At 42.5% G+C, this 26,849-nt stretch overlaps 1 protein-coding gene across 3 annotated transcripts in view; it reads left to right on the top strand.

Moving 5' to 3' along the window:
* The first annotated feature begins 651 nt into the window (after positions 1 to 651).
* inpp4b (inositol polyphosphate-4-phosphatase type II B) overlaps positions 652 to 26,849 on the top strand; it is a 221,976-nt gene continuing 195,778 nt past the window's right edge. The window contains exons 1-2 of one of the 3 annotated variants that reach the window (XM_051946192.1): positions 652 to 1,018; positions 16,125 to 16,169. In XM_051946192.1, the coding sequence (XP_051802152.1) occupies positions 865 to 1,018; positions 16,125 to 16,169 (199 nt within the window). In that variant the 5' untranslated portion in view covers positions 652 to 864. The remainder of the gene's footprint in view (positions 1,019 to 16,124; positions 16,170 to 26,849) is intronic. The other 2 variants (XM_051946193.1, XM_051946194.1) reach the window with 2 other exon arrangements.

Genomic DNA, 26,849 nt, shown 5'->3' with positions numbered 1-26,849 from the left:
CAAATGGATATACTCCATACTGCTGGCAGTTTGTCTCTTTAACCTGTTGATTTAACACTGTGGTGAAGTTACAGTGTGGGGTTATGCTGAGCTATCAAAAAAAACCCTCATGCTCTGCATTTTGTCTACCTTGTAACTTCTACAACCACACGCATCATGGTGCTGTCTTGACTGTATGGAGCTCGACAGTCAGATGCTTGTTAATTGTTACTCTGGTAGAAAGAGAGGAGAAAGGATGGTGGGGGGGACAGATGTCAGAAATCAGAGGGACCCCTGCTGTCATGTCTGGATGCAGCAGTGGCTGCGCAGTGAGGGGAGAGAAGAGGGGCGAGACGGGGGAGAGAGAGGGCAGAGTTGCGTCTTTCTGGCTGTGTTGCGCTGTGCAGCGGGGTCCAGGTGCCCCACTGACAGCCCGAGATTGATGGATAGAGCTGTGTATCGCACATAACATCAATTCTGTCCTGCTTTCTCTTTCATTCCGAGTCTCACTCCCTCATCACTCCTCCCTTCCCGTGTGTCTCTCTCTTGCTCACCTCTCTCTCTCTCTCTCTCTCTCTCTCTCTCTCTCTCTCTCTCTCTCTCTCTCTCTCTCTCTCTCTCTCTCTCTCTCTCTCTCTCTCTCTCTCTCTCTCTCTCTCTCCCTCCCTCCCCTCCTCTCTCCCTCTCTCCCTCCCTCCCTACCGTTGCTGCTCCAGGTCCCTCGCCGGTCCCTCTCTCCCATATTAGTTTCCAAAAGGCATCTTTAATGCTGACAGAGAGCGCACTGTGAGGCAGCAAGAAAGCGTGGCAAGCGGATCGCTATCTCTGTGACAGCTTTTCTGCTTGGCAGGCTGCGTGTGAGCTGGGGAGCTGGACTGGACTGTGATGTTTCGTGGAGGAGGTGGGAGAGGAGGTGGAGGAGCAGGAGGGAGAAGTGAGGGGCAAGCTGGACATATGGAGGACGGCACCCAGCATCTGGGACACTGCATGGTTGACATGAAGGAGCTGAGCGCCAACCCTGAAGGGCTGAGTGCTGCCGGTGAGCTGACTGCACTGTGTTGTCTCTCTGTCTCTTAATCTGTCTCCTCTAACGTTTTCCCTCTGTCCGTCCTTCAACAGTATAACTCTGTAACGAATTGTCTGCTGTGAGAACTGATTGTCTCCCGTATTCCACTGGTTCTATAAATGCTTGTTCTGATGATGTCTACCTATTGTGTATTTTCCCTGTTTTCCCTATGTGTTTGCAGAGATTCTCTCTTGATAGCACACGTAGTGTGTGTGTGTCTGTGTGTGTGTGTGTGTGTGTGTGTGTGTGTGTGTGTGTGTGTGTGTGTCTGTGTGTGTGTGTGTGTGTGTGTGTGTCTGTGTGTGTGTGTCTGTGTGTGTGTGTCTGTGTTTGAGCGCAAGTGCAAAGGGTGGAGTTACCAGCAAAAATATCAGGGGGTAAAAGAATTTTTAAGCAACATTATGCAACTACTTCTTTCCATAAAAACAGCCCCAGAAGCATTTAATGGTGCACTGACTTGTAATAGGGAGAGAAGAACCTGTTTCCCTACCCCTACCCCTACCATCCCCACTATAAATGCATTTTCTGCGACGATGTTGCTTGGTTGAGTGGATATTATCTCCTAGTAAAAGTCTTTTACGCACTAATGAACTGCATCACACACCAAAAACTTTGGGCCTTCAGCTAGCTATAAGAGGCTAGCTAGTCCTTATTTCAGTTCTTCTGTCAGATTTCAAGAAGGCATTCAACTCAATTGTCAGAAACAAAATGTTCCAAATTCTACTTGCATTTGGATCCCTCCACCTATTGTTGAAGCAATAAAAGTCATGTACGTCAACACTTTTGCGGTAGTCAAGACCCCTGAGGGCAACACAGATCTCTTCTCTATAGACACCGAAGTCCTTCAAGGAGGCTCTCTAGCATCTTTCATCATCATCATCTGCTTAGACTACACACTGAGGAATGCAATCTTGCCCTCCGATGGACTGACCCTAATGCATCGTCAAAGTAGTAGACACTCTGAAGAAGTCCTCCCAGATCTTGCATTTGCAGAGGACATTGCCCTCCTGGAAAACACTCTCAGCGAAGCAGAAGACCTTCTGCATCAGTCGAGGGAGAAACAAGACAGATTGGACTCTTCCTGAATGCTGGAAACATGAAGTTCATGCACCTTAACCCAACAGCTGAGGAGACATTGCATGCACTAGATGGGTCAGAAATTGAAAATGTTGATAATTATATCTTGGAGGCTACACCAATACAGCACATGATATACAGCCATGGCCATAAGTTTGGACACAGCATCACTTACTACAGAAACAAAAATTGGTAAAGCTCGGGGATAATTACTTCTCTGTCAAAAACATGGGTGTCTCCCACTTAAAACGGCAACCAAAATGATAGTATTCAAGGCATCAGTGGAATCCATCATGCTTAATGGATCCGACTCCTGGTCACTAACGAAAACACTCAAAACAATTGATAGGACTTATACCTGAATGATACGGATGGTACAAACATCTCACGTCATCACATCTCAGGCATAGCACAACATTAAGAAAGATGCGAGAAGAAGACACTGGATGAGAAGACAAAGAACTTTTGACTGCAAGGTTGGACAGAGGGAGCTGAATGAAGAACTTTATTCACGTCACTGATTCTTTTGGATGTATATGATTGACTGACTGATCTCACATTAACACTGGCTGCCATCATCCATATAATGGAAAAAAGAACAAGCTTCTCAGTGCAGAGACAGCAAAGAGGCATTAACAGAGGAAACTAAAGAGGAAAAAAAGAGCATTGAATTTTCAAGATGTGATGGAGCATTATCACAAGATATAATCAAAAGCGTGACTGGCACACAAGGAGAACAAGATCAGCTCACGAAATCACTCAGAACAGTTTCAGTTTGGGGTCCAACACTCATATGCATATATTGGAGTCTTTACGATTTGTTAGGTGCATCGTTTCAAATTGTGATTTTGATTTACAGTTGATGAATTGTCCCAATGTTTTCCATGAAGATCTTCCTCTAAAAGTGCTCTGATCCTTAGGGATGCTGGATCTCTGCTGGTCTCCTGTGGTATCTGACACCAGGATGTTAGTAATGGATCCTCTGGGTCCTGTGGGTTGAAGGTTGGAGCTTCCATTGATGAGGCTTGTTCAGGCACATCTGTGGATGTGTGGTCAGATTTGGATCTGAGCAGTTTGGAGCCTGAAGGAATGCGTTTGGATCTTGGTCATGTTTCTCAAGCTGTTCCTGAGCAGTTTTGTAGCGTGGTGGGGTGTATTGTCCAGCTGGGGGAGGCCACTGCCATCAGAACAGACAGAGGTTACATTTGTATACTGGTGATCTGCTTATCAGCTAGGGTTTTGGTATATCTGCATCCAATAGTGTCATCTATAAACGTCATCCTCCAACACCTTTTGCACTCATGCAGCCCTACGTTGTTACACTTTCCTTGCTTCACTGCCAGGACTATGCATTCACTGTTTTTGTCATGGTCAACAAACCAGATGGAGCCCATCTGAGCTAAACAAATTCGTCTTGGTCTCATATGATCAAAGAATGTGCTCTCAATATTCCTCAGGCTTCTTTTCATGCATTGTAGCAAATTTTAATCATGCATTTTAGTGCTGAGGAGCGAGCAAGAGATTTTCTCGTGAATGTCGTCTATAGAGGCTCATGTTATCCAGTGTCCTTGACACTGCCGGAGCTGTCACAGAAACTCCAATTTCATTTGATATCTCCTGTGTCTGAAGCACTTGCTCATCTATTTTCAGAGGTAGATTGTAAAGCAGCCGACTGTCAGTGGCAACTGCACCTCAGATTTTTTCGTACTATGGATCATTCTGTACCTCCTAATTAATGCTGCATTTTGTCTGATTTTAACATAGTCTCGGGATGATCTGTTTTTGGTTGTTAATGAAGCAAAATACTCCACTTGTAAACTTAGAAACAGTGCAGTTATTAAGAGGTGATATAATTTCAAATCATTTGACGTTTAGGTGATTCTGCATGGTGATGTACTCACTTCTATATGTTGATAAGAAGTGTTAGAGTGACAGTTTGGTGTGAAAATTAAATTTTTCTTTTTCTGCTGATCCTGAAGTATGTAAGGCAAATAGTACAAAAGTACTGCGCTGCAGCACACACAATCCTATGTCACCTGTTGCTGTGGACAGTATAATTGCTGGCTTGTATTGAGATATTAAGTTTGTTTTTGTTCTTGAGCAGTTGGTCAGCTGTGTTCTAGTGGCCTCCACTGCTAGTCCTCAGAGCCACAACAGGATCTTGAAATGACCACTTGTGGCCACAGAGGCTGGTGTTGCCTCATCTCAGCAAAAGTTACATCATGTTGCTTAACCGATTCACCGAGGCCCCGTTTACATGACAACACAATCAGCTTTATGCAGATGATGCAGTTATGTATACGGCCTCCATGTTAGGCTGCAGACATCCTGTCCTCATGTGTAGTTAATATTCAAGAGTGGTTCGTTCAAAATCACCACGTATTAAACCTGGAAAAGGCAGTGTCTATACGTTTCTCAGTTCGGAAATCAAACCAACAATATTTTAAATTTAATATACAAAATCAACAAATCAATTCAATGGCAAAATTCAAGTATCTGGAGTTGAATTTGACCCTCAACTAAAATTTAATTTCCATGTACAGAAGGTATCAAAAACACTTATAAGAAATCTGAACTGCTTTAAGTTAATCAGAAATTGTATTTTGAACCAAACAGCCGTATACTCTCCCTTCACACTATGATCTTGTCCCATATCTCATACTGTCTGACAGATTTGTCTCAAGCAGCCCCATCTGCTATAAAACATATAAGTTCATTATACAGTCAAGCTCTGGCAATTACGTATTAAAAACCAGTTTGGTGGAATCATTCTCTTATTAAAAAAAACAACCAGTTCATTGAGTTTTGAAAGCTTCATCAATCTTTGCTTCTTCAAATTAATCTTTAAATGTAATGTTGTCTATGCTGTTTTCATTGGTTGTTGATCCTCTTTGTCTACTTTCACTGAAAAGCTCAACCAGGGACGGGAGTTAAAAATTAGCTTAATACTATACTCTCTATATGCAATACTTCAGGTGTTTTCTATGGTAATTACATGGTCGCTGATTAAATAAATAAATAGACTCAGCAACACAAGCCCAACACGGTAGTCCGTCATTGTTCCTGTTGTCATCCGGTTCACGCATGGCAACGAAAATAAAATTGTAATGCACTGGCACTAAGCGGAGCATGACGTCAGTGTTCTCACTGAAAACTACTCGTTCACACGGTGATGGTGGCTGTTTCATTAGAGAAAACTTCCACTCTGGAAGTCATATTCAAAAGTTTCTGCTTTTGGTAGTCTAAAACGCCGTTTCTGTGTAAACAGGAGGCCACAGCGTTTCATCCTAAAACTGTTGCAGTGTAAACAGGGCCTGAATTTAGTGCAGTTTTACCATTTTACCCCGAAAACTCATGTCTGTTGCAATGATTACAAAAGAACATTCATGATGTTAATTGGTCTGCACGTCTATATATATGCCTTTTTACCTTAGCTAGATACTACAAAGCATTTTACAATATGTCACACCCTTATTCACACAACATACGTCAGAGCTGTCATGCAAGGTGGTTGCCCACCTGGAGAAAACTGAAGTTCAGCGTCTTTCACAAGGACACCTTCAGTTCAATGCACGTGGGGGTCAGGGATCTAACAACTAACGTTTTGATTAGTGGAAAATTAAAAGAAATAATATAAAGAATCAGCCCAAAATGTTTAACTCATGATAATATCCTTAATAACCAAGTGTCTCCAGAAACTGGATGGATTTTAAAACTTACTGCCTATATTATTGCAGGTTTACATGTAGATGTTCTTGAAGTGACTTGAAATCACAGTTTTTCTCAGGATGGGTCTCGGGATGCATGCATGCAGTTAACGACATCACAAAAATCTACCTGAACTATTTTTTGGAAAAACTGGATTTAATTCAGTGGGTCTGCAGAGAAAAGCTTGAAAAACAATGTTAACATGCTTGAGTCAAAAAATTCTCGTCTGGAGTATGCGCAAATGTTGGATCGTGTGTGTGTGAGTGTGTGAAGGTGCATTTGCATTTTTACTGCAGTTATATTCCATATAGACAGAAAATGTTGTCACTAATGAGCACTGGCAGAGGCAAACTAGATGTCTTAGTGCCCATCACTACAGGAGAATGCTGAGGAGATTATCCATATCAGTAAAGCCACAAAGCCTACTCTCCAAGTTTAATACCTTTGCTTACTAAAAGGACAGACACAGCATGCAGCGTTGCTAAGCATTTGCATTGGCATGCAAGCTCAAAACCGTCATCTTCCCCATGGGACTAAGCAAATAGAGCCGTACAAAGAGGAATGAAAGCCCAATTCATGATGCCTTGTCTCCTTTGCCTCAAACCACACAGATGCATTGGTGAAGCAGCTTACTTGGGCAATTACACACATGCAAACGCACACACCTTTAGAAAGATGTGTACACACAGGTGCTTTCACACACACGAATAAGCACAGAGACGCACACATTGCCACGCTATAACAGCTATGACCTGATGGCAAACCCTAGATATGCATCAGCATAAAATCACATGCACAATTGTATAGATGACATCTGACAGGTGTGGGAGTTTAACACTAATGACAACCAACTCACCATGTCCGTGTTTTGGTTTTCCTTGAGCATCCCGGAAGACAAAAGGGAAGAGCAAAGCATGCAATTACCATGTTTGGCACAAAAGACAGGTTGACAACCCTGCATTATCGGTAGCAAGGTGAAATAGTTTATCTCCTGTTTCTTGACAGAAACAAAAGTGGGACCACAGTGGGTGCTGCTCAGTGCTTATTAGGGTGCCATTTTACAAACTCCCCGCCACGAGGGGTGAAATTATGTTATTTTAGCTATTAACTATTTGTACCAGCATTTTTACGCGGGAGTTTTTCAATAAAAGCCGCAACTTAATTAACGGAAGCCTTGTTGCGCAGTACTCCATACGACAAAACCATCGTGAGGCGAAAAGTCTCACTCAGTGCCCTTGTTAACCCTCCCCACTACATATCTCACCGACGTGACACTCAAGACCTCCTCAGCACATCCAACTGATTCACAACACTTCATTAAACGCTGGCAACAAAACCATCTGTCCCCTCTCAATCTCCCGCAGCAGTAATGTGACGATAACTCACTCTCCCATTCAGCACCACTTGTCCTAATGGGATGCCTGTCTGTGCAAACATCAATCGAGTTAGAGGTATGTTAGCCTGGCTGATGACTGAATCATCAGAAAGGATGTGCAGGTGTTGTTTAGGCAATTTAAACAACAGCAAAGAGAGGAAGTAAGTGGAGTGAGGTTGGACAAAAAGGAGAAGGAAGCTTTGCAATTAGTGTGTATGTGTATCCAGTTGGTGACTGAGGTGGATGGTAATATCCCTGAAATATCAAAGCTCATCGTGAGCCAGCCACGTAAGTGAATTATTAGTATCGCCTCAGAATCCAAAAGGAGAGAATATTCAAAATATGAACAGGATTTGTTTTTAGGTGGGGGCTTTTATGTGTAATTTCTATTCATGAAGAGGATAAGCAGGAGTGATTAGGAGTGTGTACTGTACCCACTGCGCGGTGGTTTAGCCGAGCTCTATTTGGAAATTGCCTGATTTTCTTACTCGAGCTGGTAGCGTATGATAGGGAGCCGTGGCAGGCAGCGTTTCGGAGTTTTCCACAATTATTTTTCTGTGGAGTCAGGAATAAGCAGCAATCCCGTGCAAAATGTACACCGCCACATTTCCCGCTTCCACCCCCGCCTCCCACTCCTAGTGTCTGCTGCATGCCGGCGAGTGGTTATCACGCCATACGCTGGGTGACGAAGCAGGGCAATGAGAAGTGAAGAGGGTTAAATGATCATCTGCAAGACGGACAATTTAAGTCCCTGTACATTAATTAACTTTGTCATTCTAGAGAAATCGCCGAGTCTGCTCACATCCTTGTGAATTACCCTCTCCTCTCCCTTCAGCGTGCCTTTTTCCCCACTGATACCACCCGCAGACAGGGGGCTGATAGATTGGAGGTACAGTGGGGCTGTGCTGTTATTTCTAGAGCCAGATGAAACTGCAGTATAGCGAGCGGGCACACCTCATTTGCTTTGGGCCCCTCTGGGAGTTACATCTGCATGTGCTGCCTGCCTGCCTGCTGCCTTGCTGAGCTTATTACCATATTCATAATGCCAGCGGATATCGATTATAAATACCACACCTGTGCCACTTTTCTCCACACACTTATCTACGCAGTGGAGCTGTGAGCCTCATGCGCTAAAGGAGAAATGACTGAGACGGACAATACAGGTGGTTTACCTCACTCCACGTAATGTCTAATTACAGTGATTAGTCTGCGTATTTTCTTTTGGTCAGGCTGATTTGCACCATGGGGTTAATGGCATGTGGTGTTCAGTGCTCCAGGACAAGAATGAGGTCGGCGCATACATAACAGGTGTTCTGTCCTCAGGTTGCGTAATTTGTCCGTGATTGTAATAACTGGGAGGACCGAAGCACTGCGGACGTGAGGCGGTTTCCAGAGCTCTGCTGGAACTCTGTTAAACATCATGTAGTCGGTCTTCATTCTCAAAGCAGCAACATAACCTGTGTTGGCTGTCTTACAATCAAAGCATCCTCATGATCCTTCTATAAATACTTGACATTCTACCTACGAGCTGCGCTTTTAAAGTCAGACAGCTTTGGATTCCAATCCTCCTCCTGCCTCGCGATCAAACATATCCACTTGCTGTGCCACGTGTTTCTCATGATCAGTATCCAGCACTCATATGAGACCCAGACTTAGCTTTACTCCTTATCTTTAATTATTTCTGCAATGACAAGCATTTTCCACTGCTTCCTACCACTCGAGATAAGTTGGCGTGCGGCACAGATGGAGTCCTCCAAAGTAAGCGGGCCGTCCAAGTGACAGTTCCTTATGATATCGTGGCACCAGAGACAGGACCTAACAGCTGGCACAGTCTCAGCCCACCTAGCTGAAGGGCTCTCTGTTGCCACCCCACAACATGTCATCCAGGCTTATTAAAGTTTCATCTGCACTCACAAGGAAGCCTTAATGGTGACAACATGAGGAGACATGACCCCTGAGGAATGAGACGATGAGGATGATGAGGACGCGGATAGCAACATGCAGTTTATTTACATGCATAATTGCTGTATCGTGTGTGTGTACTTCCTCCTGTGCTTGTGTTATTTGTGCCCTTGTTTAATTAGATGTTTACTATACAAGTATGCGTAACAGATATTGCACTGAGTTTGCATAAGCCTGATTATTCTAATGTAGCCCATTGTGACAAGTATGGCAGCTGACGGCACCCGAGTCATTGCAATATGAGAAAAAACACACACAGATTGAAGTTTTATTCAAAAGTTTGCCGACATGTTTGTTGAATTTAGAAATGCACTGCAAATTACTTGTGTTTTTTTTTATTTATTTAACACGTTGCTGTGCTGTGGGCTTGCTTGGCCTCAGAAGACAAAGAGACTCTCAGCAGGGCACCAGAAAATGCCTCTGATTTCCATAATTTTGTACATTTTGTTGTTCATTAACAGCCTCTGTACCATTGGTGCATTGATTTAAACAAACATTTCAAGAATGAAGGGCTGCACAGTGGCTCTGTGATTAGCACTGTTGCCCCTGCAGCTAGAAGATCCCCGGTTCATGATCTTTCTGCATGGAGTTTGCATGTTCTCCCTGTGCATGCGTGGGTTTTATCCGGGTTCTCCAGCTTCCTCCCACAGTCCAAAACCATGCTCAAGTTAATTGGTGACTCTAAATTGTCTGTAGGTGTGAACGTGAGTGTGACTGTTTGTAAATGTAGCCCTGTGATAGACTAGTGACTTGTCCAGGTGTCCCCTGTCTTCACCCTAAGTCAACTGGGATAGACTCCAGCCCCCTGCGACCCTAAATGGGATGAAGCGGTGTATAGAGAATGGATAGATGGATTTCAAAAATGCATTTAAAAGACTAAAACTAGGAAAGCACTCAGAGAGTACAGAACTCCACCAAGGCTGTTCATTCCTACATATGGCATGGTCAGAAATGCAGTATTTGTTTATTAGTTATTGGTGATCAGAAATCACAGCAACATAGAATGTGGTCATTTAATACAGATGTACTCACAAACAAAATCACCTTGCACTGAGCACAGGTGTGTGTACCCCAGGAAGAGCATAACGTCATGCATGTGTACGTTATGTACGGATAGAGAATCGCGTGACCTAAATATGTAGCGGGTGCAGGGAATTCATGGGACCTGATAAGTCCGCAGTGGTCGATTTGTTGTGGGATCGCAATCGTGATCGTCAGCAGGCTGCTCGCTTGTCAAAGTTACAGTGACGCTGTGCCGCTATGCCGCAATAGTACACAAGTCTTTAACAAACCTATGGATCCAGACTATAAGCTGCATCACTGTCAAAATCTGATCACTTGGTCCTTGTGTCATTTCTGACCTTCCCTGAAAATTTCATCCAAATCCGTCTGTTTTTTGGCAGACAAAGTACACTGATCGTCACATAACTCCACCTCCTTGGCGGAGTGAAAAAAACAAAATACTGGTCAGTTTATCTCTAGAAACAAAAGCACCAAGACGTACACTAAACCAGGGATGGTGTTAAAAAAACACTTGATAGTTACTGACTGCCAGCTGTCTTGATACTTGACCAGTGGGAATATATGTTATTTTATATTTAACAGTTTTTTTGACTTATAGAGTTCCTATGAATGATAAATGTTTTTCTTTTCTGTGAGTGCAAAAATATTCATCAGATCTAAGAGCACTCATTCTATGTATAAACCATAGACTGTAAATAAAAGATGGGTGTAGCCGGCGGGTCTGAAAAGCCAACACAGAAGTGCCTTAAACGTGCATTATTTCTAACTGCCAGCAGGGTATAACTCCTTTATTTGTTAAACAGTATGGATTTCTGAGAAAACGATCCTATTTTATTTGTTATGTTACCTCAGTGAATGCTCTTCTACTGAGGTTATGGCCTCAATTACTAGTTTAAGCCTTTTGAATCTAGCATGTTGTTCATTTTGTAAATTATAATCTTATTTAGAGTAAAACAGATGATAAAGCAGGATGTTGTAGGGCAGGACAAGTTGCTAATATCACCACCTTTAAGGTCTCACCCTTCACTTGTTATGTCCACTTTCAGAAGACCAAGATGGTGACATCCAAATGTCAAACTCGGTGTTACAAAACACAAATCAACAAATGATATCATGTCACTATTTCCATCTTTTATACACAGTCTATGGTCAAAACCAAGACCACATGCTTTGTGGTAAAAGGCTTTGCAAACTGACCTGACCTGGTGTACAGGTAAAGCTGCCACTAACACATAGCGACTGAAGTGAAACATAAGTAAATCATTTTTAGTCTTTGCGAACGATCCTCATTATGTAAAACGTCTATTACCTAGAGTCGTGTGGCTCCCATACATCAGTAAGCATCGAGTATCCATGGGCCATTAGCGGAGTTGATGAGGCTTAGAGAGGCCAATTGTGTCCAAGCACCCCAGGAAGAGCATAACATCATTTAGCGGTTTAGGGCCCCTCTACGTGTTGCACCATTTTGCAGGTGTTTCATCTGTTTGGTGTTTGAATGTTTCTGTCAGACTGGGAAAGTGATGAATGAGAGACAGCTCTGGAGACAGATGATGGAAGCAGTCAGTCCTCTGCTCATCATTACGGCGTAAGCCCTCAAGGACAATGGATACCAAGAAACTCCTTTTCTGACACTCACAAATATTGCAGTATTGTAGCATAATCTAAATGAACAGGTACATTTATCACTGTGGCATTTGGGGAGCCTGTCATGCCGCTAGCACAGTTAAATGATCCGGTTCCGGGTCGCTGCTCGTGTGGTTGACCGGCTGGCTCGTAGAGCAGTTTTTTATAGCGTTTACAGTGTTTTTTTGTTTTTTATAGGGTTGTCCTGCTATTCGTGTCCTGTCTATGTGTGTCTATGTGTTCCCAACGTTCTATAACTTGGAAACTTTCTCTTTTTTTTTTTTTTACTCTGGTAAACACGGCAAGTAGACACACTCGCCGCCGCGGTAGACCCGCTAGCGCTAGCGGTAGCCACCTTCGCTAACGGTACGACCGCGGATTCTACTTCTTCTACTTCTTCCCGGCGCTTTCTCACCATGGACGCATTCCTCTGGGCACTACTTCTACCGCTCTTCCTCCTCCTGTGGGACTCTGTCCCCACGAACGGGTTAAGTTTCCCTGACGGCCAGCGGATCGTCTACTCCAAAGATCTCCTGCTGCAGCTCGGAGCCAATCCTCAACCCGCCACCATCACAGACTCAGTTCCAGAGGAATTACTCCGCCACCGTTCACACCACAAGTACAAGGTAACACGAAGAGGCAAGAAAAAAGTGGAGTAAGAGCCAGATTAAAGCGGGAGACATGTAAACAGCGGCCGCTCCCCTCCATTATCCTAGCCAACGTGCGCTCGCTCCGTAACAAGCTAGACGAGCTACAGGCCAACATCAATTACCTGCACGAGTACAGGACGGCTTCGATTCTAGCTTTCACGGAGACGTGGTTAAACAACAACGACTGTAACAGCCTGCTGCATATCGATGGCTTTGCCCCCATTCTGAGACTGGACAGGGACAGAGAGCTCACCGGTAAACAACATGGCGGAGGTGTCTGTCTGTACGTTAACACACGTTGGTGCTCCACCGTTGTTGTGAGGGAGAAACTGTGCTCTCCAGACATTGAACTCTTGGCTGTTTCGCTGCGCCCTTACTACCTACCTAGAGAGTTTCCACAGCTTTTTGTTATTCTGGTTTACATCCATCCCAAAGCTAATGCCGCCACTGCCACAGAACATATCATGAACTCACTGGACAACCTGGAACGCATCTCCCCCGACTCACCTAAGTTTATCCTCGGTGATTTCAATCACTGCTCCCCTGGGAAAGCCCTGAAAGGTTTTCAGCAGTACATAACATGCACCACACGCCTGGGGAAGACGTTGGACAAATGCTATGGGTCAGTTCCAGATGCATACAGGTCTGTTGCTCTCCCCCCTCTAGGCTCTGCTGACCACAGTACTGTTCTACTCATTCCAGCATACATCCCCATTATACGGAAAGCCAATAAAATCATCTGCAACATCAAGCAGTGGACCAAAGACAGCATTCTTGCCCTACAAGGATGCTTTGAGTCCACAGACTGGGATAACTTTTTAATCCCCTCCAATAACATCAGCGAACAGGTCGACACCATCTCTTCCTACATCTCTTTCTGTGTGGATAGCATTATCCCCTCCAAAACTGTCACAATATTTCCCAACAATAAACCATGGATCACCAAGGAGCTCAAAGAAACCATCAACAAGAAGAAAAGGGTCTTTTTCACTGGCTCTGAACTAGAGAAAAAAGAGGTCAACAGGGAAGTTAAGCGTGCCATAAAAGCAGCCAAGCTGAAGTATAAAAACAAAGTTGAGGAAAACTTCACACAGGGGAACCTCCGCTCAGCTTGGCAGGGCTTGAAGAACATGGCTGCTGTGAACACCACCACCAACTGCAGAAACACCATCCATGTGGACGGTAGCAGCCCTACATCTCTTCCCAACGACCTCAACTCTTTTTACACCAGGTTTGAAAGAGACAACACCGCACAGCTGGAGGAGATCAGGACCACACTCCAACCCACTGACTGCACACTGACCTTCAACAGAGAGGAGGTGACCAGAGCCCTGAGGAGGACTAAAGAGACCAGCTCCCCCGGCCCGGACAACATCTGCGGTCGTGTGCTCAGACACTGTGCAGAACAGCTGGGAGGTGTGTTTCAAACCGTCTTCCAAAACTCCCTGGACAGTAATAGAGTTCCTCAGTTGTGGAAACATTCCACAGTCATCCCCATCCCCAAGAAGAGTACAACCAAAGTACTCAATGACTTAAGACCTGTGGCCCTCACCTCTCTCGTGATGAAGGCAATGGAGAGAATCGTGAAACAACATGTCATCAGAGTAACTAACTCACAGATTGACCCTCTCCAATTCGCTTATCGTACGAGCAGAGGTGTTGATGATGCCAAAACATTCATTCTGGACACTGTACACCGTCACCTGGAACACCCAAACACTTCAGCAAGACTTCTGTTTGCTGACTTCTCCTCTGCATTTAACACCCTCCAGCCTCACATCCTGGCTCATAAACTCTCCTCCCGCTTCCACCTGGATAATCAGCTCATCCTGTGGATTCTGGACTTTTTAACCCACAGATCACAGAGGGTGCGGGTCAACAACACCTTCTCTGATGTACTTCACACCTCCACTGGTTCACCTCAGGGCTGTGTCCTCTCTCCGCTTCTCTTCATCCTCTACACTGATGACTGCAGATCCACACAGCCCAACTCCCACCTGGTCAAGTATGCAGACGACACAGTCCTCCTGTCTCTGCTGTCAGGACCTTCTTGGTCTCACAGCTCAGTCCTCCAGGAGTTTGTGGACTGGTGTGATGACTCTTGTTTGGAGCTGAATGTTAAAAAAAACCAAGGAGATGGTGGTGACCTTCTCCAACAAGCGAATGGCGCTGGCTACAGCCGTCACCACCACCATCCATGGACTGCCTGTTGAGCTTGTGGAGGAGTACAAATATCTGGGCACCATCTTTGACAGCCAGCTGAAATTCTCCTCTAACACAGAGGAGATAATCAGGAAATGTCACCAGAGGCAGTATCTCCTAAGGAAACTCAACTCATTTGGAGTAAATAAGAACATTCTCCAGACATTCTACTACTCCTTCATAGAGAGCACCATTACATTCTCCATCATCTGCTGGTTCTATTCTATCAGCCTCCAGAACAGAAACCGCCTGCAGAGGACTGTCACTGTCTGTTCCAAGATCATAGGACTTCCTCTGAGAACTCTATCTGCAGTGTATGAGCACTTAACATGCAGACTGGCGAACCGGATCATCAGTGACCCCTCACATGCTCTCTTCTCTGCATTTGAGTGGCTTCCTTCTGGTCGACGGCTTCGCTGCCCCGCATGTAGGACACAGAGGAGAAGGGCCACCTTTGTACCCAGGGCGGTCCAACTACTCAACTCATAACCACAACACCCCCCACCCACTGCCACCACCTCCCACGGACTTTAACACGGACCTCGTGAACTTTTCCATTTGCATTTTGCACTCTGCATTTTACATCTGTACTGACTTATTACTGTACCTACCTCATTGCCATTGCAACTATTCTACTTGTACTACTGACATACACTTGTATATTTGCACTAGTAAATTGTTTACCGTACTGTCATTTTAATTTTTTAGTTTTTATTTCTGTACATAGTATTTTGCCTTTATTATTATTCCATTGCACTGACTGCTCTACGTGCCTTTGAATTGCCCCTTGGGGACAAATAAAGTTTTTTGAATTGAATTGAATTGAATTGAAATGCGATCTTGTTGTTATTGCTGTTTTTGCTGTTTAAAATACCTATAAAGTAGTAGTAATGGTCTTCTGTGTTCCTTCGATTTCAGCTACTTTATCTGTGTCTTTCCCTATTAATTTACAGTGAAGAAACACTTCAAGTAATCAATCAAATTTCAATTGTGAAAACTCATTAGAATTTTTTGATAAATATTGATTTAAGGAAACAAAACATGTGGACTCATTATAGTTTCCCTGTGGGAAATTGTAATGGTTCTGCATATTTTTCATTACAGATTCCCTGTGGGAAACTGCAATGATTTGCTGTTTTCTTATTTTCGATTAGGATTCCATGCCAACCTGGGCTTTAGGAAATTGTGATGGGTATTTTTCACAACTGTCTAACATTTTAAAGATAACTGATTCATTTACAAAAGTAATTGACAGATTAATAATTAATGAACAACAGTTAGTTGCAGTTCTACACCTCTAAAACTTGAACGAAGTGAAACTACAACGCTTCACATTCTATATCCGTTTCCTCCTGTCTCTTTCATTGTTCTAATGTTTTTTCTTCCTTACCTTTATCTCCCACTCCCTCTGTTTTTATCTCAACTCCACTCTATCTTTCTGGCTTTCTCTGTCTTGCAGGTGTTATTCTAACACCAAAGCTGCCTCAGGTGGAGTTCAGCCTCGGTAAGTCCTGTTAACTCAGTCATTCAAGGTTCATTTTACTTTAGGAGCTAAGCGCCGACAATGACGATATCCTACGTTTCTTGTCATCTTTGCATATGCATTAGACAAAAGACATATGGGCTTGCTTGCAGGGTTGCACACTTTTAATAATGTCAGGTCCCTCTGGCTTTGCCCAGAAGCACAACAAAAGTCAATGGGCTATCAGGCATTTAGCTAAAATACATCAATTAAAGTCTTACATAAAACACTCATATGCTGACAGTTCCACTGATGCAGGAGTCAATCAGAATTAGCTTCATTTTATCTCAATTCTGACACACCTGCACCCCAAGTAAGCCCAGCACAGAGAAAACATTAGACAGAATGGTGAGGAGGTTCTTTTGAACTTTTCATCGAAATGGCCTCATTCATTTTTTATGGAACTGTGATGTTGGACTTCTATTTCTAGACAATTCATTGTGGCTCAGGTCATGTTTCCTAAAGCGGTAGTCCAAACAGAAATATTATTCTAGTGGTCTTTGACGTTCAGGACTGATGGCATCAAAGACGGGCATCTTGCTTCCCTTGTTTCTATATTTTGTCGCAACTGCAACAAAGACTTCCCACTGTTCTGCCCTCAATAGATGAGAGGATGAATGAATACAGATATTCGAGGGATATGAACAAAGTTTGTGTTGCAGAAAGCTCAGTGCTATGAGGGAAGATCATCAATTCAGAAATATGCATTCTCAACTGTCACTTGATGAATTTAGCTTCGTTTGGAATGTAACTACATTCACAACATTCACAGACCTACTGTCATTAAAGTTATATGTAAAGAGAGGTTGTATGGGGCTCAGTAAGGGAGTCAGTATTGTTAAAATATGTCACATTTGACAGAAATATACACTACCAGTCAAAAGTTTGGACACATTTACTCATTTAATGGGTTTTCTTTATTTACATGACGATTTACATTGTAGATTCTCACTGAAAGCATCAAGACTATGAAGGAACACATATGGAATTATGTAGTAAACAAAAAAAGTGTGAAATAAGGCACAACATGTTTTATATTTTAGGTTCTTCAAAACAGCCACCCTTTGCTTTGATTACTGATTTGCACACTCTTGGCATTCTCTCCATGAGCTTCATGAGGTAGAACCTGAAATGGTTTTCCAACAGTCTTGAAGGAGTTCCCAGAGATGCTGAGCACTTGTTGGTCCTTTTGCCTTCACTCTTATCCTAAACCATCTCATGTGAGCCAGTTTGGTCGTAGCACTTGATGGTTTTTGTGGCTACGCTTGAGGATACATTCACAGTTTTTGCAATTTTCCAGACTGACTGACCTTCAGTTCATAAAGTAATGATGGACTGTGGTTTCTCTTTACTTATCTGATTGGTTCTTGCCATAATAAGGATTCTAACAGTTGTCAAATAGGGCTGTCAGCTGTGTACCAACCTGACTTCTGCACAACACAACTGATGGTCCCAACCCCGTTAAGAAGGCAAGAAATTCCACGAATGAACCTTGACAAGGCACACCTGTGAAGTGAAAACCATTTCAGGTTCTACCTCATGAAGCTCATGGAGAGAATGAAAAGAGTGTGTAAAGCAGTAATCAAAGCAATGGATAGCTATTTTGATTGAAATAAAATATAAAAACTATTTAGAATTGTTTCACAATTGTTTGTTTGCTATGAAATTCCATATTTCTTGCTCAATCGTTTTGATGTCTTCATTATGTATCTACAATCTAGAAATTAGTACAAATTTTTAAAAAAAACATTGAATGAGAAGGTGTGTCCCAACTTTTGACTGTTAGAATATATATATATATATATATATATATATATATATATATATGTACACACACATGTATGTGCACATACAGAACATGCAATCATGCCATTATATTGTATTTTGTATATAAATGCTGATTTGATACACAGATGTCATTGCAGGCTATGAGTTAGCACTTGTGTAGGAGTCTATTTGAATGCAAATTCTCTGCCATTGCGGAAATTACAGCAGACAGCTGACATACAGAAGTACCATTTAACTTGAAATGCCTTGTCTAATTGTGTGCCCTATGTATAGTACATCTATCTGACCTATTTCTGTCAAACCCATAATGAGAGTAATTCATTCATATTTTAGACATTCACTACCGTTCAAAAGTTTAGGGTCACTCTGGCATTTTCATGTTTTCCATAAAAGCTTACAATTTCATTCATGTGTTAACATAATTGCACAAGGGTTTTCTAATCATCAGTTAACCTTTCGACACCATTAGCTAACATAATGTAGCATTAGAACACAGGAGTGATGGTTGCTGGAAATGTTCCTCTGTACCTCTATGGAGATATTCCATTAAAAACCAGCCATTTCCAGCTAGAATTATTACCACATTACCAATGTCTAGACTGAATTTCTGATTCATTTAATGTTGTCTTCATTAAAAAAAAAGAGTTTTCTTTCAAAAATAAGAACATTTCTAAGTGACCCCAAACTTTTGATTGCTAGTGTTATTTATTTCTAAACATTATTGATTATAATATTGATATTATCCCCAAATTACTTTTAAGCTCTGGAACAAAGTTGAATGTTTAAATGGTTTATATGTTTAAAACTGTTATTGGATTTAGAGAGAAAATGAAAAGCATTACAACCACTAATAAAAGTAAGAATAGTACACAAGCCTCCAGTCTTCCAGAATGTATCGGCTGCTAGTTAGCTAGTTTACCACCCAGTGGCAACAGTATATCTACCCAGCCAGCAAGGCAACGCAAGCCAAGAGTAACCTTGTAGCAGAGCTGTTACTCAAGGGGGAAGCTGTGTGGTTTGAAAGAAAATGACAAATGGCACAGAAAGAAAAGAAACATTCAAAAACTGCTCCATCACCATACAAGTGAACAAGAAAGGATCTGAATCTGACAGCAAATTGTTCAGTGGTGAGATATGATGCTAATTATTGAAAGACAGCAGAGAAAGACATGTCTTGAGGCGGCTTTTCAAAAAAGGGAACACTTCTCAAACTCCAAGGAAAGCTGTTTTGGCAACAAAGAGCAGAAAAAAAAAATCAAGGTAGCTTAACCAGGCTTTCAACTGAGCGTAAATAAAGACCAGCGGTATGATTGGAGTGTGCCGGATGACTTATAGTTTTTACCAGTGCTGAACACATATTGTGGTGCTTCACAGAACTTCAATAAATTCTCCTGTGCTGGAAGCCTATGCAGTGATTTGAGAAAGGGGGCGTAATGCAATTCCTGTTTTAAAACTCTGGCTGCAGGTTTTGTGAATGAGCTGCAGCTGTTCCATACTCCACAGAGATGAAAAATGTATATTTAGTATAATTAGTTGTAATATGACTGTGTGTGTAGGAGTGGTGTCTCCTCAGTAACTTTGTTGCCAATTAACATTTAACGACGTAACTGCAGATAAACATGGTTTTTAATGGGGCACTCCACTCGGATTTACACATGAATTTCAGTTTGTTCATTTAAATCTGCCAGCCTGTGAAAACAGATTCTCCTCAGTGGTTCTGGACTGAGAACTTTGAGGACAATATGCATACAAATACAGCAGCAACTTACCAATCACAAGGTAATTACACCCTAAACCATATCCTACTCTATTTTCTATCTTACTCCATATGAAATCACAATTTACAGAATCAACATCATGCTGAATTGAAGATGGTAAATGGTCTGTATTTATATAGCGCTTTACTATACCTGCAAGGTACCCAAAGCGCTTTACATGATACATCCAGCCCGGTCTCACGGGGATTCGTGAAACTGTCACGTCAGTTTTTGTTTCGGTTTCGTGCGCACCAACACGATGTCGTCATGTTTTTCGTGCCGCTCACCACGAGCGAAACCCGCTGTGGTAATCACATCTGAAAGTGGTTTATACCGGCGGATTCATGACGATCTAAGCTGTCCATCGGCGTTTGCGGCCGCCGCTGCGGCCACCGGACATTCTTTAAATTCCTATGCAAATTCGGCGGATTCATGACGATTTAAGCTGTCCATCGGCGTTTGCGGCCGCCGTCGCGGCCGCCATTGCGGCCACCAGACATCCGGCTGCAGCGGCGGCTGTGGCGGCGGCAGTCGCAAACGCCGATGGACAGCTTAAATCGTCATGAATCCGCCGGTATAAACCACTTTCAGATGTGATCCGGCCGCAATGGCGGCCGCAATGGCGGTGGCCGCAAACGCCAATGGACAGCTTAGATCGTCATGAATCCGCCGAATTTGCATAGGAATTTAAAGAATGTCCGGCGGCCGCAGCGGCGGCGCCGCAGCGGCGGCGCCGCAGCGGCGGCCACAAACGCCGATGGACAGCTTAGATCGTCATGAATCCGCCGGTATAAACCACTTTCAGATGTGATTACCACAGCGGGTTTCGCTCGTGGTGAGCGGCACGAAAAACATGACGACATCGTGTTGGTGCGCACGAAACAAAAACTGACGTGACAGTTTCACGAATCCCCGTGAGACCGTGTTGATACATCACATTCACCCATTCACACACTGATGGCGGAAGCTGCCATGCAAGGCGCTAACCAAGACCCCATCAGGAGCAGTTCGGGGTTAGGTGTCTCGAACACGACGGGGCGAGGATCGAACCGGCAACCCTTCGGTTGCAAGACGGCCACTCTACCCACTGAGCCATGCCGCCCCAAGATGACTGTAAACTAGTGATTGAGTTTTACTGAATGGACATATCAAGTATGAAGTTGGGTAATTTTTAATGATCTTCCATCCAGTTTTCCTCTTTTGACAACCAGAACAGTCGCCTCCTGCTGACCATTAATTCAAATGCTACTTCTGTACTGGCTTCACCTTTCAGGCTAAGATTCTCTGTCTATCTTAAGAAAGGTGAACATTTAGGGGGCCAGGACAGTCTAATTAAAATGGTATTCAGTGGTTATGAAAATTGTAAGATCCAGCATTTTTGGGGCTTAGTCCAATCTAGAAACTGAAATTCAGACTGTTCCTGTCACACTGGCCACCGACGGAGACTCATGTGCAGAGCAACGAGACACGTCAGCAGATTATAGTCAAGATAAACAATCTATTTACAATAAAGACAAGGTACAAAACTCAAAAGACTACAACTAGATGTAGTTGGACTCCAACAGGAAGTTAACTCAGAGACAAGGAACTGAACCAGAGCTTACTAAGGAATGGTGGAATAGCTAACACCAGAGTCAAATCAGAAAACAGGAATTAATGCTGAACTTACCCACTCTAAGTACTAGGCAGGAAAGCGAAACGAGGTATACAAGAGCCAAGAATAAGTGGTGACTAGAAGTTCAGCTGAGCTGGATCTACCAAACACTAGTGATCGAACAAATACAAGGACTGGGTTTGGAGATCGAGCAGGGAATGTAGCAGACAACAGAGATAAGAATATAAGGAGGAAGTGGCAGATGTAGGTGGTGGGGAGCTTAACCAGTGTGGAACACTGATTCCAACAGATGAGGAGGGAAATGGAGATGATCCAGGCAAGCAGCACGAGCAGGCAGGGAGTCCAGACTGGAAGGCAAAGAGCAAGAGGTTAGAATGACGTTGTCAAGAAAGGGAGCTAGATTGAACAGGTAACAGAACTGGCTGAAGCTGTTCGATGGGCCGACTTATGGAGAAGGAGGCAATTGATGTTACTCCCACCTGCTCATGCACCAATCCAAACTGATTAAATTGGAGATACCTGCCCGGCAAGCTACGTCACACACACGCCCACCTGAGGAGAGAGGAGAAGGAAAAACCTGCCACTACCTGGAGCCAGAGGTAGAGGATGTGACATTTTCATTCTCTGCTGTTCCATCCATCCATTATCTGTACACTGCTTACTCCTCACCAGGGTCGTGTGGGGCTGGAGTCTATCCCAGATGACTTAAGGTGAAGGTAGAGGACACCTGGACAGAGCTACATATACAGACAAACAATGACACTTGCATTCAAACCTACAGACAATTTAGAATAACCAGTTAACCACAGCAAGTTTTTGGACTGTGGGAGGAAGCCGAAACCTGGAGAAAGCCCATGCATGCACAGGGAGAACATGTAAAGTCCACGCAGAAAGACCCTGAGAAGGTGGAGACGCGAGCGGGGGAATCTTCTAGCTGCAAGATGAAAGGGCTAAACGCTATTCCAATCTGTCTATTTTGTTCATCCCAAAGCTGTTGGAATTGAAATCCTAAAACACTCCAGTATTATTGCATCAACAAACGAGTGCACTTTTTCCGACTGTTATTGGAATTTGCTGAGTTCTTTGCACCAGGTAGCTCACTACCATAAATCAGCCCACTGAAATTCAAAATCAACAATTATCAATATAACCAGTGACTGATTACAACTACATGAAGCTCCTCAACTTATATGGACAAACCAAGGGAAAAAATGTATTTGCATCTGCACTGATTCGGGGAAATAAACGGCTCATTGTCTGAATTTTAAAACTGCAGCTTTAGGCTCATGTCAAACCAAATGTAATGAGGATATCATTTGGTGGTTGCCTTTGTTTTGACACTGCGCCATAAAATATGATGAGAAGAAGCTTCACTCTCTCCAAAGTGTAAGAAATAAACAAACAAGCCCACTGTAGAACTTTAAATGGCCAGCACGTTTGTGTCTCTGAAAAATACCTGCCAATTTAAAACTGTGACTTCTGTGCCGTAGTGAGGAGAGCTGGCTAGAGAATTGTTCCGTTTATTTCTCTTTTATGAATTGTTAATTATTTATCTCATTGTTCCACCTCAAAAACTTAGTTTGCTTTCACGGGAACAGAGGTCTGTGTTTTGGAAGTCAAGTTAATCCGTTTGAACACTGTGCTTACATACTGAATTAGATGCAGTAGCTCTTTGATAATGACAAAGTGAGACATAGCTGCATTAGGACTTTAATCATGCTGTTTATTTTATATGCAAGTTACCATTTTGTTGCCATTTAAAGTCAGTGGGAAAATTGATCATTCCAGAATTGGAACATTTTACATCCCACACACCAAATTTCAAATAATCCATGCACAAAATAGTAAAAAAAAAAAAAAAAAAAAAAAACCTAAAAGAAAAGAATGTTTGAAAATATTTTTTAAAATACCAAATGAATCTGGAATTCCCCCTTAAATGTCATTTTCTCTTGTCCAACACTTCTGATGACCAAATGAAATCTCAAATAAAACAGTTAAAATGAAATTTAGATCTCCTTTTTTTGGTATTATGTTTTCTTTGATGTATCTTGTAATTGTAGGAACTTTTTTAATCAACATAATATTTGAAATAATTATTATGCTTGGAAAGTGTGTCCCATGACAGCCCTGTTAGCATAACCTTTTTAGCAAGTACGTAGCAAAAGAATGTGTAGAGCAAAGCTACGTCTTCTCTTCTATTTTTCATATTTTCAAAACATTATCAGCCTTAACTGAATGTCTCACTCTTGCTCATATTATCAGGATAAGACAAATTCTTTGACGTTTTTCTTGATTTTTTTCCATCAGTAAGTTTGTCCTCTTGGTCAGCAGTAACAGCTAGCTAAATATCTAGCTTCTACTGCTGAGAAAAAGCTAACATTAGCATGGATTAGCAACCCTGTTACTGTGATTAGAGTAGGGTTAGCAAACAACAAATAAAACATGGAATAGAAATGGTACCATTGATGTGTAAGCTGAATCAATCAAGCCTTTGATAATTTATTACTATTACTGATTCATATGAAGCAGAAAATTTGTAAAAGAAAAAGTTTATTTTTCAAAAACGTTGAAGCCCAAATGTCCTCCAGTTCTGGACTGACCTAAATAGCACCTAGTACAAATGTCAGCAGCGTTTTTGCAGTATGTACAGTCATACAACAATTCAACATCCAGTTCCAGTACCCTTATGGCAAACATGGGCAAATAATTTTAATGCATCTTTTATCAGAGAGGGTAAATTCTGGCAGAGTCAGTTCAACTCAGTACAGGGATTATCCACGGTAAAAAGCGAAAAATCGAATTTTCCAATAAATTCTTTTGTACTCTTCCCGCCAGTGCCTGCGATTTTCTTCTGTAGCGACAGTGACTTTTTTTATAGTGAATTTCTCACACTCTTTAACAGTATTTGAACTGAAGTGTTAAAATACAACACATTTATAAAACATTCAAATCATTATTCAATTAAGGATTTCTATTTTTTCCTGTAAATTTTTTTATTTTTGCAGGCGCACATTTTCCGTTCATGGCAACTTGACAAATATGCTTTGATTCATACATTGATTCATTCTAACTTGGGGTCCCGTTCACATAAGAAATACATATTTACACACATTTGTTCATATATTTGCTCATCATGAGTGATAAGCAGCTCTTTGCAGCAGGTTGAGGACATAATTATCTCAACACGACAGCCCTCACTTTCCCTTTGTCTTCCCCAGACCCACTGGCAAACGGGCGTGCATAGCAGTGGCACATGCAAATAATGTTGTCAAATTAATTGAAGCGTTGAAATAATTATCATGATGAATAAGCGTCTTCTGGAGATGAGCATATATTTGTCTCATGTGGCAACTCCCAGGGCTCCCCTCTCGATTAAATGGAATTTAGATTCACCGTTGGGTCACAGAGGCCTACTGCATTAAAACTCATTTTCAGCAAATTCGTCTTGAAAGAGCTCAGCATATTCCAATCACACAAAATAAATACAGCATAGTAATTGAAGCCTCCAAGGATGGGCAAACATTATTACTGCAATTGCTCAATTGTTATGGTGATTTAGGAATCAGTCCCAGTATACTATGGTACTTGGGTCGCCCGGCTAAAATTGCAAGTCACGTCCATAAATGACAAAAAATCTACAAATGCAGTGTTCTTGAAGGCACTCTAAATTTGTTCATTCTTTTTTTCAGTCCATTATTTGAATCTCTATCACTTTAATAGGCTGTACTCCTCTTTCCTCTGTTCATGTCATTCCCTCATTATCTCCTGCTCGCTCAGACTTCCTTCCTCAAACTTTAAATGTCTCTCCAAGGGACTCCCTTGTCCTTTCCCTCTGTCACCCTCTCCATTTCCCTTTCCTGCCACCCCCACCCAGCATCATAATAGCGCTGACCTAAGAGGGTCAGCTGAAGTGTCATATCCTCGTAAGAGAGCCAGTCGGGTGATGCATGGTTGGGCACCTATTCCCATTTCAATCACCAAACTGGCTGTGGTTAACTGTGCAGCAGGGTCGGAGAAACTCTCTGGCTAGTCAAATGTACATCCCAAGAGCTGACTGAGAGGGACAGTCAGCAACTTATCTGCAGTATCCCGTCTCAAGTCTTGTGTGTGTCAGAACGTATTCAGGTCCCTTGACTTTATTCACACTTTACTGTGTTCTAAATTTCATTGTGAATAGAAAAACACAGCATTTTTCTCCACCAAACAACATTCACTATGAAGATTCCACACTTTACACTCCATCCTCCAAGTCCACGAAACTCTCTGTAGACCTCTGAGATAAAACTGTGGTGGGGTGTACAGCAGATCAGGGCAGGGTTCAGAAACATTTCTGAAGCTCTGAGTATTCTCAGGAGCAATGTGGCCTTGTAAAATGGAAGAAGTTTGAAACCACAACGACTCTTTCAAGAGTTGGCTCTCTGGCCAAACTGAGTTACTCAGTATGTAGGTTCTTGGTCAGGGAGGCGATGAGGGACCCAATAATCACAGTGACAGATCTTCAGAAGTTCTCTGCAGAGATGGAAGAACCTGGGTCAGGCCTTGAAGGAGGAACAGCTAGATGAGCCCACTGTGAGTCAAAGCCAGATGACTGCTTGGAATATGTCAAGCTCCATTTAAAAGACTGGGCATGAGGATCATTTTTAAATTGGAGGACATTTGGGCTTCAAAATTGTTGAAAAGTAAACCTTCTCTTTTACTCCATATTCATCAATAATAAGCTCAGCTTACATCACAGTGATACCATTTTTAACAAACTTACTGATGGGAAAAAAAGTAAAAAGAATTAGTCTTAATATGCATAACAGAGTTGCATGAGGTAGAGCGAGACATTAAGGCTGACAATTTTATGAAAATATGAAAAATAGAAGAGAGGACATAGCTTTGCTCTACACATTCTTTGGAAAACTGTTGGATGAAGTTAATTCCAGCATTTCATGTGATTCACTGTTTTCTTCTTCTTCTACCTTCTGAAAAGGTTCCGCTAACAGGGTTGTTGTGGGACACACACATAATAATTACTATTAACATATTTAAAATATTATGATGATTAAAAAAATGTTCCCACAATTACAAGAGGCATCAAATAAAAAAACAACCAAAAAAAGAGATTTTCAGACTTATTTCGTATTTTAAAAAATATCTTCAAACATTCTGGAATCATCCACAAGGAAAAACATTGTCTGATATGATAAATCAAAAAGGGGACTTTCATCACCTGGCTAAAAGTACATTAGTACAGTGAAATATGTTGGTGGCGGCGTCATTCTGTGAGGGTATCTCTTAGCAGCAGGGACAAGCTTGGTCTGACCAGAATCAAAGAGAGAATGAGTGCCGCGTCACACAGAGGGCTCCATGAAGATAACCTACTCCAGAGTGCACACAACCTGACAATTCAGCTTTCAGCACAACTGTGAGCCAAAGCGAACAGCCAAGAGGACACTGAAGTGGCTTCAGGACAAGCCTCTGACTGTTGTTGACTGACACAGCCAAAGCCAAGATTTA

The sequence above is a fragment of the Acanthochromis polyacanthus genome, chromosome 3 (genome assembly GCF_021347895.1).
Source record: "Acanthochromis polyacanthus isolate Apoly-LR-REF ecotype Palm Island chromosome 3, KAUST_Apoly_ChrSc, whole genome shotgun sequence".
Lineage (NCBI taxonomy): Eukaryota > Metazoa > Chordata > Actinopteri > Pomacentridae > Acanthochromis > Acanthochromis polyacanthus.
Note: the sequence above shows the minus strand (reverse complement) of the source record. Positions and strands in the feature narration are given on the sequence as shown.